At 48.2% G+C, this 12400-nt stretch overlaps 1 protein-coding gene across 1 annotated transcript in view; it reads right to left on the bottom strand.

Annotated features, from left to right (window-relative positions):
- Positions 1-419: 419 nt before the first annotated feature.
- Positions 420-12400, bottom strand: part of LOC144121937 (fatty-acid amide hydrolase 2-A-like) — a 49692-nt gene continuing 37711 nt past the window's right edge. Inside the window, exons 5-8 of the mRNA XM_077655392.1 lie at positions 12122-12282; positions 11718-11813; positions 4433-4626; positions 420-2561 (exon numbers count right to left, since the gene is read on the bottom strand). Coding sequence (XP_077511518.1) covers positions 2138-2561; positions 4433-4626; positions 11718-11813; positions 12122-12282 — 875 coding nt within the window. The 3' untranslated portion in view covers positions 420-2137. The remainder of the gene's footprint in view (positions 2562-4432; positions 4627-11717; positions 11814-12121; positions 12283-12400) is intronic.

The raw sequence follows: 12400 nt of genomic DNA, 5'->3' as shown, positions 1-12400 counted from the left end.
CCCGCCCTGTGCCTGCAAACTTCTTAGTCTCACCAACGCACCTAACCTTCTGCCGCCCCCTGCTATGCTTGCCTTCTCTTAAGCACCGGCAGTTATCTTGCCTTCGCATTACATGCCATGCCCAAGCCAATTTCTTTCTCTTGATTTCTTCTACGAGGTTATTAACTCGCGTTTGTCCTCTCACCCGCTCTGCCCGCTTTCGGTCTTTTAGCGTTACACCTATCAGTTTTCTTTCCACGAGCTCCTGCGCTGTCCTTAACTTAAGCTGAACACTTTTCGTTAGCGTGCACGTTTCTCCTTCGCAGTTGAGTGCAGGTACTATACAGCTGTTGTACACTTTTCTCTTGAGGTATATGGGTAAACTGCCATTCAATATCTGAGAGAACCTGCCATATGCACTACACTCAAGGCTCATCCTTCTAGTTATTTGCCTCTCACGGTCTGGATTAGCTGTGGCTACCTGCCCTAAGTAGATGTATTCCTTTACCACTTCCAGCACCTCGATGCCAATTGTGAATAGTTGTTTACTTGCTAGACTGTTGCACATTAGTTGGCTTTCTGCATGTTAATTTTTAAACCCACCGTTCTCCGTCTGTCTAATCCATTGATCATTTTTGCAGTTCACCTCCTGAGTGGCTCATCAAGGCAATGTAATCAGCGAATTTACTCCAGTTCTGTTTGGACTGATCACAGCCATGACAGCAAATGAAACCATAGTGGGCGCGTTGCATTCGCGCAACGTATTTCATCTACTCCAATCAAGGGCAAATTGTACAGCCAAGGCTGCGTGACTATGGCCAAATGTCTTTAGGCCGTATGCTTTGATTTTGAGGCGCGTAGCGCACCACCTACAGGACCTATGACGACCAGGCCTTAAAAGTTGAGGAAGAGTTGTCTTGACTGGAACAATAATTAGGACCGAGCAGTTGTCTCAAGTATTTTACGACTTAGGTTATGAAGGCAAACCAGACGGCCTGAGAATTTATCAGCCAGGCGAAGGCTCAAGATAATGCCCTAATGCGCAGCTCCCCAGCAAAGGTGAAAGTAGGCTATCATGAAACGCAAGGCAAGACGCCATAAGCCCACAAAATACATGCCTTGTGAGGACGATATTTGACCCGTCTCGCACGTACCTGGTGTTGACAGTCTTCCACACAACAAAAGATATAACAAAGAAGAGGCCGTAAGAAATTAAGAGGTGACGAAAGGCAGCTCATATAGTGTATTAAGCAGAGTCGCTGCAAAAACGATCACTGCTTTCACCCGCTTTCTGAAACAAAACGAGACAGGTTGAGTTGTAACCCCCCCACTTGCGACGTTAGCTTCGAAACCTTGAAATTTCCCAATTGACAATTACATTAATAAGGCTCACGCTGATGGGTCGGCACGTAAACCGCAGATGCTCAAAAGCGTCGCCTTCCGGATTCCCCACAATACCAGTGCCATAGGCCAGGATATCAATACAAGGATTTTCGGTCGTCACATTTGTCTCCTTCACGGATGTGCTGTTCCCCGGAGAAAACCTCCTTATTCCTCCTACTGAAAGCAGGTGTCGATCTGTCTGAAACGTCTGCGACGGCAGAAATTCGGTAGGCACTTGCGCGAGAACGGTTCCTGCTAATTCATTGCGCGTTCGCAACAGAAAAGCCAATCAGCGAAGTTTTTCATTGTGCAATCGGCTTTCGTTCCAATACGCAAGTTTTATTTTCTCCAGTGCTTGATGCGCAGAGCTCGAATTAAGGTGTAGAATACTTCTCAAAGATGAGAACATCAGAATAGCAAGAACATTGACGAAGAAGTTAACTGTAAGCTGTAAAGCGACATTTCAAACAACGAGCCGCAGTTTTTGGGCGCTCTACAAGGCTTTACTAAGGAGTCTTTTTCCTTTACTTCTGCCATAGATTAAATGTATCAAGTTGGGCACAACACATATGATCTCCGCAGCACAAAGTAGTCAGGATATAGTGGCGTCTGTCGCCACTTTTGGCCTGACCACTTCTTCAGTGTTCATGTACCTCTTTAATCATGCAGGTCTGCTCAGAACCTTCACTCTTTGTGCCAGTAGGCCTGTCTGCTAAATTCGGTAAACTTTCTTAGCACATTTCACATTAATGTGCAGCAGTGGTTGCTCATTTCACTACAGGACTGTGCTCGTACCAACCCCATCGAAGGGCGCCTGCCAACCTCCGAAACCCTTCTCTAGTTCCGCAGCCACGGCGAGACATAGCCTGTCCATGTAAGGAGCGGCGATGACTTGTACTCCCAGGGGTCTTCCATCGAATGTAAGACCTATAGGAATGGCCGTGCTAGGACAACCGCCAATGTTGGCGAGAGACGTGAGCGAACTGTGGCCTGGCCTCAAGACATGTTCGTTGTGAAATGGCGCCGGTCCTAAAGCAGCCGGGCAGATTAGCACTGCATCATCGCGCAGAGTAGCCAGAAGGCGCTCTTTGAAATCCTGCGCCATGGCCAGATAGTAGTGTGTCGAATCGGGGTTGGGCTTGAACACGGAGTTGCGCTCCAGTAACGTGACCAGGACAGCAGGAAAGGTGTGCATAGACCTGGAAAATGAAAACAGTTTCGTTTAAAAAGCGCAGATATCGAGCAAGGCATTTCAGTTTTCTGTTGTCTTATTTGAGTTTCCTAATAAGACAGTGAGCAACTGGCCGAGACCACTACTCTGCTGTGCCTAATTGTTCATCACCTGAAATAGCCCTCCTAGCGCCCATTATTACCTCAGGGTGAGTGCAATAAAACTTACGGATAACAAGATTAGACTTGAGTAACCTTGTTCAATGTTTCCGGGTGAGCGTTTTGTCTGAAAATTTTGGACGCTTTATATGTTCCACCATCTTTACAAATTCTATAAGATGTATGTGCACAACATCACACACTCGAAAAAATTCTCAGTAGATTCCCCGACGAAGTCATTTACTTCTGGCGTTGCACTAACTTTCTGAACACTCCTTCGTAACAAGTCACTGTTTGATGGATTCTAGGCATGCTATCGGAGGCGTCCTGCACTTTGACTCATGAAGCTTTACGGAAGAACCTCACAAAGAAAAAAATGAAGCGGACACTTAAGCTCCTCCTTATGGGCATAAAGTGATAGCTTAATGCTCACATATGCAGAAGGCCATACTCTACTTCACATTCGTATATCCCTGGGAGTCCTCACACTTCGCCTGTCGAAGTGGTACAGGGGGGAAGCGATGCGCCACTGCCCTGCGATGGCAGGTGCTCCCAGTGGTGGGCATTTTCTGACCCAGGTTGCTCTTCCCAAGCGACCAACAATTAACTGCCACCTGCCACGGTTGGCATTTTGCTCACTATACAGTTGGCCGGTTCTAATGACGCCGCAAGGTCACGTCACCTAGGTGGCGCACCTGCCTCGAAGATTTCTCTCAGGGCCCCACCTACCAGAGTCACGCTCAAGATTTTTCGCTCACAACGTCGACATCAGATTTTGTGGACAACGCGGCCTTTAACGCTAATCAATTTCCACATCCCAAGGCTGCACTGGCAGTGCGTGGAGAGCTTCAGGTTAATTATGACCACATGAAGTTACACTTACACTTTAGGTTACACTTACGTCAGCAAACAAGAACACGTTAAATCCACGTACGTCGCAAGGCGCCCGACATTCAAACTGGCCCTCAAGATGAAGACAGCCGTAGGTACTAAGCGTCTACGAATGGATGTTCGTTGCAGATCCCGGTTGCCTGACTTTGTCACAGGTCATGCGTAGACCGCGGGCGAGACATCATGCCAACAACGACCTAAAACGAACAGTCTTAGTTTTTCTGTTTTGTAATTGTTAGAGAAATCGAGTGACCGGAGTGGTAACTTAATAGCTTTCACGTGCTCCCGTCTGTAAGGAAAACTGCACCGTAAAAAACGAAAGCTGTATTAACATCCGCGCAGCGGCTTGAATTGGCGGTGTTGGCTAATTTCCAAACTAAAATGAAAAACAGTTTAATTTTCACCCAAAGGCAACGTTGCCTTTCAACTCCACACAATTGCCTTTCGACTCCGTACAAACTGGTGTTCATGCGGTTAGCAAAGAAAGCCGAGTGCACTTTAACTGTTATACAAAACTAAGCATCTCGCCGAATTTGTACCATGCGCACACAGTGAATTGTTTCATTGAGAAAACTACGACAGCATTGTTCAGCACGGTTAAGCTGTTCTTGTTACGTCGCATTGGTCGTTGCACACTGCGCATCATAAAGATACACGGAACACACGCACGCTTAATAGAAAAGACTGATTTTTTTAACTTGCTAAAAAGATGACCAGGACCAGCAGTGTCAGCAACGCTTCGTCGTTATGCTCTTCTGCAGATCTGTTCGGACTATCAGTATTTTCAGCATCCCTTCAACACACAAACTTACACAGGGATTTGAAATGTGCCGTGCAAAGTGCCACTTACTTTCCGCATAAAATCTTGATGAGCTCTAGCCAAGGGTTGATAGGACGGCCGTCATCGTCGGTGAAGAAGCGCGTGACGGGCTCGCACTTGGTCGCCGTGAACACAGCGCCCCACATTTTGTTAGACGCTGAAGCCTCCTCGAGTCGGATGCGTTCCACGGGGCTCCCAAATTCGCTTCCGAGATAAGAGCATACCTGGTGGGAAGGAGGAAAATTCTTGGCGAAGCCACTCGCGGTACTGTGGATGGTGAGGGATAGCTGGTCAATACTATGGCTATGCGATCATTTAATTTGCTTACAGTGCTGCCGAGCCGCTAAGCTTGAGAATAAGACGATTCGTTCTGTTTTAAGAGAGTTATAACGACTGGTTTAAGGTTTGCAAGAAGTGTTGGCATGGGCATGATCATATATATTTGCGGAGTATTTACGGCCATCTATTACACAGCGTTGATCCTCGTTGGATACACCGCACGTCTAGCGCTCTGCTATCCTGCATACGCGCAGCGTTCAGAGCCCGACCCTCCTCCTCGGAACGATCGGTGGCACTCACAAAACGCGACTTATCAGACCCATCTCTCCTGGCAGCCTATAACTGCGGCGGGTGCTAGGGCACGGATGCACAAGAAGCGCCGCCATTTCCTAATTCCAGGGCGCTTTCATAAGAGTACTTTCAAAGCATTTCACGGCATCTTTGACCACTCCACCCGCCACCTTATAACGACGAAGTTAGGGCAAGGTGCAGGCAATGCGCACAGGGCGGTCACGTGATCGCAGCGCATACACTGTCACCTTACCGCTGCCGCTGAACACGGACGCGGGTTGACGTCATTTTGCCAGCAAGATTCTAATGAAAGGTGAGCGCTGCGCCCAATGTATCGACTTGCATTGTATCGACTCCGGAACAGGTAACGCTGATGTACCTCACTGACTTGCGAAGCGAAGTAGGCGTCGAATTTCTTGACTACCGTTGCGTAGTCTTTCTTTCACTCGTTTTCCAGATAGCAGAAGGTATTTTAAACCTCGATGGCTTCTCGAGCGATGCTCAGCAGCATTTCAGTCTTCGTAGATTCGGTCCGAGGTTTGCCAGTACCCCCTGTTGCAGTCAGGAATAGTTCAACCCGCTGTTTGAACGGCGTCCAATGCTTGCCTATGTCTCCTTTCAACCGCAACGGCTCCGGTGGCTTCACAAGTTCCATCTTGTGTGTCTTCATTCAGCGGCAGGCTTCCTTCAGACGAGGCGGAGGCGGCACTGTCTAGGCACTTCTGACACCATGTATCGATTTCACGTCGACTGGGTTGACCGACGAGACCAGCATGAGCGCAGTGCCACGGCACGACTCCCCAAAGCTTTATTGCGCGCTCACTTTTATACACAGAAATGGGGCAACGCCCCTTCGGCTTAATTAGCTTGTCACACGAGGCCAGGTGCGATACGATACACCCATGACCGCTGCTCTAGCGAAAAGTCTGTGCACGCATACATCCCCGCTCTTTAACTTTTACACGTGGACTGTCGCTTTACAGCTACATTTGTTTCCTATACCGACACCCCAGCAGGCCAAGCCTGTCTGTCGTTTCCGCGCTACGAGCCTTGCCTTCTCACCGCTGGCATGATCGCATTATAATCACCGCAGTACTAGGCCAGTGCGTCATTTCACGAAAATATTTCACGCTGGGCGCAGCTGGCAAAGGACAGGGTTGATTGGAGAGACATGGGAAAGGCTTTTGTTCTGCAGTGGGCGTAGTCAGACAGCTGCTGATGATCAAATAATTGCGACGAAATAATGATGATTGTCATGATCATGCGCAGACGGCTGAGGCTTAACGCATCCGCGTCTGAAAGAAAAATATCCTAGTTCTGGGTTGTGAGTAGAACTGCAAACTTAATATCTTATTGTAAAGCATTATATATGGAAAAATGCTTTAGATTGCATAAATTTTCATCTCACCTGATGTTTAGATAATTGTCCCAGAAATAATTACGCTGGCTAGTCATCTCGTTATCGGTGGAACACCTCTCGATAACATATTAAAATTTGAGCTGGTGGAAACTCATCTTCAACATCAGGCTAAGTTAGTCCAGTGAACAAAAAACCTCTCCCATTTACTTCAAATTAACTCTAGCCGACGCCAGCCGCGGCCACCTTATCCCAGCAAAGTTCCTTATCTTATCCGCCTACCTTACCTTGTGACGCCTCTGCTTCTCATTCCTTCTCTTGAAATCCACTCCGTTGCCGTAAGAGACCATCGGCTACTTGTATCCTCATTAAATTTTCTGTCCTTTTGTTCTTCCCGATAGGACCTACAATCTATTCTTTTGGCGCTTGTTCGGTGGCCCTATTTATTCTGTTCTAGTTGCTTCGGTTCCGTCCCTAATTTTTGTTTCCACTTCTACCTGCTCCGTCCCAAATTTAATATTGTACCTTTCGTTAGCGTATAAGGGTTCTGGGTCATATTTCAGTGTTGGCAAGGTAGAAGTAATATATACATCCCTTAGAGGGTTGGAGACACCAATGTTTTGGTTGGCGTGTTCTTTGTTTCATTCGTTGCGTATTGACTCAGGACGAGTGGTACACGCTGTGCAATTGATATATGTGCGGTAAATAACTTATTATTGCGTTATTTATACTGAGCGATTTCATTTTCGTTTTCTAAGGGCACGAGTTTGCTGCGACGTCAATATCATATAAGAGCAGCAACCCCGGTCACATTGGGCCCCGAAAGTTGTGACGCACGGATTGATGCGTACTATATTCTCGTACACTTGCTCTGCATAGCAGCGCTTTTAGAAATCATGTGCCGGCAAACTTGGTCGGTATTGCGACATACTGAGAAAGGCCAAGCGAGCGAGGAACGACACCGAGTCCTGAAACCAAGCGGCTCTCTTCGGCCGATCTCACTCGGCGTACCGCGCATGCTAACGCGGTTTCTGCGTTGTATTTCGCTTTGCCACGCGCCGACGCCCATGCTCGGTGGACGTTTGTGTCGGTGGGCCATAGCGGACCCTGGCCACATTACAGTGACATTATTCCTCAGTTTCCTATACCCACCAACACCCGTCTCTGTCTTCACCTCGGTCTGCCCGCGCAGCCGCACTTCTGGACTATTCAGGGTAACGTGGCTTTTGGTTACGATATTTGCTGCCTGCTTAGAAAACAGCCCATGTATTCGCTAAATGATTGTTTCCAGAAAATTGCACAGGATTCGAATTTGGCCGCACGGGTACGTACCTACCCCAGGAATACGCCCAAGACATCTACTGCAGCCCGGTGCTACTTTTGTTTACCTTCCTGCATCTGTATAATTGGTTAAAACAATATAGGCAATTTGGAGTTTTGAGGACTGCTGTCTTTTTGGCGTCCTCGTCTAAGGGCAGCTGATTGTAGGCTTGGCGTAAGTCCAAAATTGTGAAGACTTTTCCACCGTTAAGCTTAGCAAAAAAGTCCACTCGAGGCAACAAGTACTATTCCATCACTGTGGCCCCATCCACTGTCATCCGAAAATCCCCGCACACTCGACGAGACTCGTCACCATTTTTAATGGGTACCACTGGTGTTGCCCGTTCGGTGGTTTTCACCGGCGCCAGGACGTGGACGTCTTCCGCAACCAGCTGATGAAGCGCTTCCGCCATCTTATCCCTCCAGGTGTAGGGCACCGTACTCGCTTGACAAATCTTTGAAGATGCGTTCTCTTTCAGTTCAAACGTCACCGGCGATCCCTTCCATATGCTGAGTAAAGACGAAAACATGTCACACAATCTTTGAGCACCTCTTGCAGCTCCGTGCTGGCAGCTTTTAACTCAGCCGGTTGCATACGCGGCAACATTGCCACCCCAGCATCGTCGAATGCCTTGATTGTGCCTTTGCCGCAGAAGGATGGTCTGTACTGGTGATGAGTTTTTATGGCGCAAGGGCGTCTGTAACCAAATAGCGCCATGCCACAAGGTTTTTTATCTGACTCAAGGTGGGGTGTAAGACTCGTTTCCCCAGCGTTTCACACTAGACGCCGAGCACCAGGCAGGGGAAAAGCTTGTGCGCACTGTACCACCGGGGATCGAACCCCCGACGTCCAGCACGCGATGCCTATGCTCTAACGCATTAAGAACAAGCTATTTATTCGAGCAGAACTTTTTCAGTCCGCCGGTGACTTTTTAGTCACCTGGTAATGATGACGTGGTGTGTCGATGACGCATCACAAAAGGTGCAAATGCCTTCCCACATCCCCCAAGCAGAGCCAAACATCTGGATGTGGAGCACGGCCGTGCCGAAAACTAGAAGTTTTGATAGTGTCAACGCGCGGCCCTGGCTCCGGATGGATGTTGCGAAAGGCTGGAGCGGCTGCGAGCAGCTTCGCTAGGTACACTCGGGCGCTCTCGTCGCAAAAGGCCTGGCTGGCCAATTGGGTATTTGAGAAAAGTCCCCATTTATATTATCATATAAGTGATAGCAAAATGCAGAGAATGTAACACATTTGTGTATATAGTTTACATAGATTGCGAGATAACATTTGATAAGTGGAAATGTCACTAGTTATGCAGTCATTCAGTAACCAGTGTGTACAAGAGGCATATGTAGTCGTGCTGAAATGTACCGATAACATACCTTTTGGCTTAATCTGCGCTCCAGCCATATTTCAAAGACGGATGGACGGCCTGCTGAGCAATATTGCGGGCGTGCAAGTTTACCTGAATAATATTATCATTGGAGAAAACAATTGTGATTTATCAAGGGTAAAAATGGCGCTGCAGTGGCTGCGGTAGTACGGTGTCCAACTGTCTTCATTCTGGATGACACCACCCTCATTTTAAAACGAAAGGAACACCTCCAGTGCCACACACATACTCTAATCCCTTCATGCGCGGTAACCCTCCGCCGTGGTCTTACTCGTTCAGAGGAGGATGCAGTTCGGGAGACGGAGTTTTACAACTCCATCTGTGACACGCAAGTGGCCGCATTTCAAAGATTTATATCCCCGCCCCGGGCGTCCAGTCTGCAAGGTCAGAGACTGTGGGGCGGATATCCACCACCTGTTGATCGTTTGCCCGGCGCTAAAGCCGACGAGAATTCGGCACCTGGCGGTGGTGCGGCTCTCACCGGACAATCCGTATTCCTACATTGCCTAGACAGAGCGTCCCTATCATCGTTCACTTCTTGATTTCATTATATCAGCCTACCTTTTTTATTTATTTAAGCATGTTACTCATCTCTCATTTCGAAACCTTTATGCCCTGAGGCAATAAACATCGCCTGAAAAAAATAAGCTTCACAGTGGAAAGTGCAAGTTTCGGCAAGACGAAATCAGTTTTCTCGGCCATCGCATCAAGGCTAGAAGTCTGCCACCGAAGAATGATGACATCAAAGCCGCTGTTGAAGCCCTATAACCTACTTCAGGAATCGCGCTGAAAGTTTTTCTCGGTCTTGTAAATTATTACAGGAAGTTGTTGCCCAATCTGCCAACCGTGCTGACTCCGCCTTATGACCTCCTGGCTGAAGCACTCAGGTACCTGGCGGTGGAACGATGAACAAGCAAAACCTGTTCAGATAGTTAAGGAGGCAATTGTCACTTCAAATTTTCTGGCTCATTTCGACCCAGATAAGACACTGCGGGCCGAGTGCGACGCATCACCAGTAGGCATTGGGGCCCGTTTGTTGCACCGCATGATCGGTGTTGACTACACAATCGGACACTGGTCCAAGAAATACGCAAAAGGACGAGCGTAACTACTCGCAGTCAGAAGAAAATGAAGGCCTGACACTGGTGTTCGGCGTCGCGCGGTTTAATTAACACGTTTGCGGATACAGGTTCGTGTTAGTAACAAAACGCAAGCCTCTCACGGGTTTACTCTATCCAGAGAAAGCAATACCATCGATAGCTGCCACGAGAATTCAGCGCTGGCCTTTGTTCCTCGACGACTACAACTATATATTGCAGTACCGTAAGGGCAGCGAGCATCCCAATGCCGAAGCCTTCAGTCGCTTGCCATTACGGGCTGCGGAGCCGCGGGACATCTCTGCCGAGGAGCGCTTTTTCTATGCCCAGTGTCTTGAAAGAATGCCGGTCTTCGCCCCGGACGTAGAACAAGTGAAAAACCGATATGCCAGGTCAAACCTAAAGGCCAGGTCAAAAGGTGGACGGATGGCCGCCGTATCTACCGCAGGGTCATGAGCACTTGCGGCCGTGCTGTATGATAAGACAGAGTCTGTGGAGAAGCTATCGAGCGGTAACCTGCCGAGGGCGCCCTGAACATGTCGCGAGCTAGCCCAGACGTAGCGGCTCTAAGACTGGCCCGCCAGATTTCCGAAGGTCGGCCAGACAGCGACGGCCCCCTGTACGCTCTCCCCATTCAGAAAAGAATGACGGTGTGTCATCATGATCACATGCCTACAAAGTCATCGGCTGGCTGTAAAAAGCGCTACTGGAATAAATTGTTCTTTCTAGTTGCATTATTCCTGCACGAAGCTCTCACTGTGTCCGAGCTCGAGGAAGACATATCAGTGTGTCCTTGCACACCGCGCACACAGTGTGGCTCCATACCTACTGTTCTTTGTATGCTGCCGGTGTGGCATTTTTGGTTGCACTTAGGCATAATAAGTTGCAAATTGATTGCAGATAGTATTCCGCTACCTTAAATTTGCAACCTCGGTTTTCTGTGCAAAGAACAGCATATTGGTCTGTTCCAAGCTGAGAAGCGGGATAGGAACTTTGCCGTCTTGTGGACTCGGTAGAGAGTACATACAGAATCAATAGAAAATTCATGTTGATCTTAGCAGAAGTTAAGCTGGTAGTATTTATCATGCTTGGGTAATGCTCCAGGAAATCTCAAGTCAATTTATTCAACCGGCCGTGTTCTTGTTTGGCTGCCGCCGTCCTCATCTCACGAAGCCTACTAACGCAGCCTCATCACGTAGTGTCCGGGTTGTCTACCATGGAAACCGGTCGTGCGGATGTCATACGTGTGGTTGATGCGTCTGGGGTAGGCCCATGTCAAAACTTTAGCTCATAAACGATATTAATATAATGAGTCCAGAATGACTAACATGATGTGATAACTTTTCACTAAAATGTGAGGGGACCGATTGGGGAATAAATATAATATGCCACGAAGACCAATCACATTCGAGTTAGCTATGTAAACCACAATGCATGCAAACGATAAATAAACAATATTTCGCTATAGTTGTAAACTCCTTACGAGAACTACTAGCTCGAAACTGCTGACAGCACTGAACTTATTTCGTGCTAGGGTGCTATTATAAGTAGAGAAGTGTGTTCATCGGAGCACTCACCTTACGTACAGCATTTCTGATATCTGGGTGTATTCGGCTGAAGAATTCACAGCCTTCGTCGTCCGCGTAGAATATCCTCAACTTGCTCAGGTCGACCTACAAATGGATACATACAACGTTATGTACAAGACAACGTTATGTACAAGACAACGCTATGTAATGCACAACGGGAGAGTTGTGGTCTAGAGCAGTGTGCTGTGAAGCTGATCTGTTCGCGCCCCCATGGGTCCAACTCGAAGTCGTGGATTGATCGTTTCCACCTCTTTTTCTCTCCCGGCCCATTTTGACAATGTTCAGGCTGAGCGTCAATTTGAGACAGCGATAGGCCACGTAGTGTTCAGCGGGGTTGGTGCATCGAGCAGTGTTATCGCTCTGAAAGGGCAATCGGTACGAAGTGGTAATACCGGTTTTTCCAGCTGCATGCGCGGCCGGGCCTCTGAGGTCAGCATGACCTTCAGCATGGTCACGAGGTCACTGGCGTAGCGTGTCATCGGACCGGCCGAGTGCATCTTCATGATGAACTCTTGGTTGTAGACTCCTCGGTGGCCTCTGGAAGGCACAGTACCTGCAGGCATAATGTTGTGACCGTCTTTAAAGCGACCCCTGACATTGGAATGACTTCCTGGTGGTAGGTCGTCGCCAGGCACTGTTAAGATAAACATTCTGCAGAAATGTTTTTGCGC

This window comes from Amblyomma americanum, chromosome 2, assembly GCF_052857255.1.
Source record: "Amblyomma americanum isolate KBUSLIRL-KWMA chromosome 2, ASM5285725v1, whole genome shotgun sequence".
Taxonomy (NCBI): domain Eukaryota; kingdom Metazoa; phylum Arthropoda; class Arachnida; order Ixodida; family Ixodidae; genus Amblyomma; species Amblyomma americanum.
The sequence above is the reverse complement of the archived record's forward strand: the minus strand, read 5'-3'. Positions and strand labels throughout refer to the sequence as shown.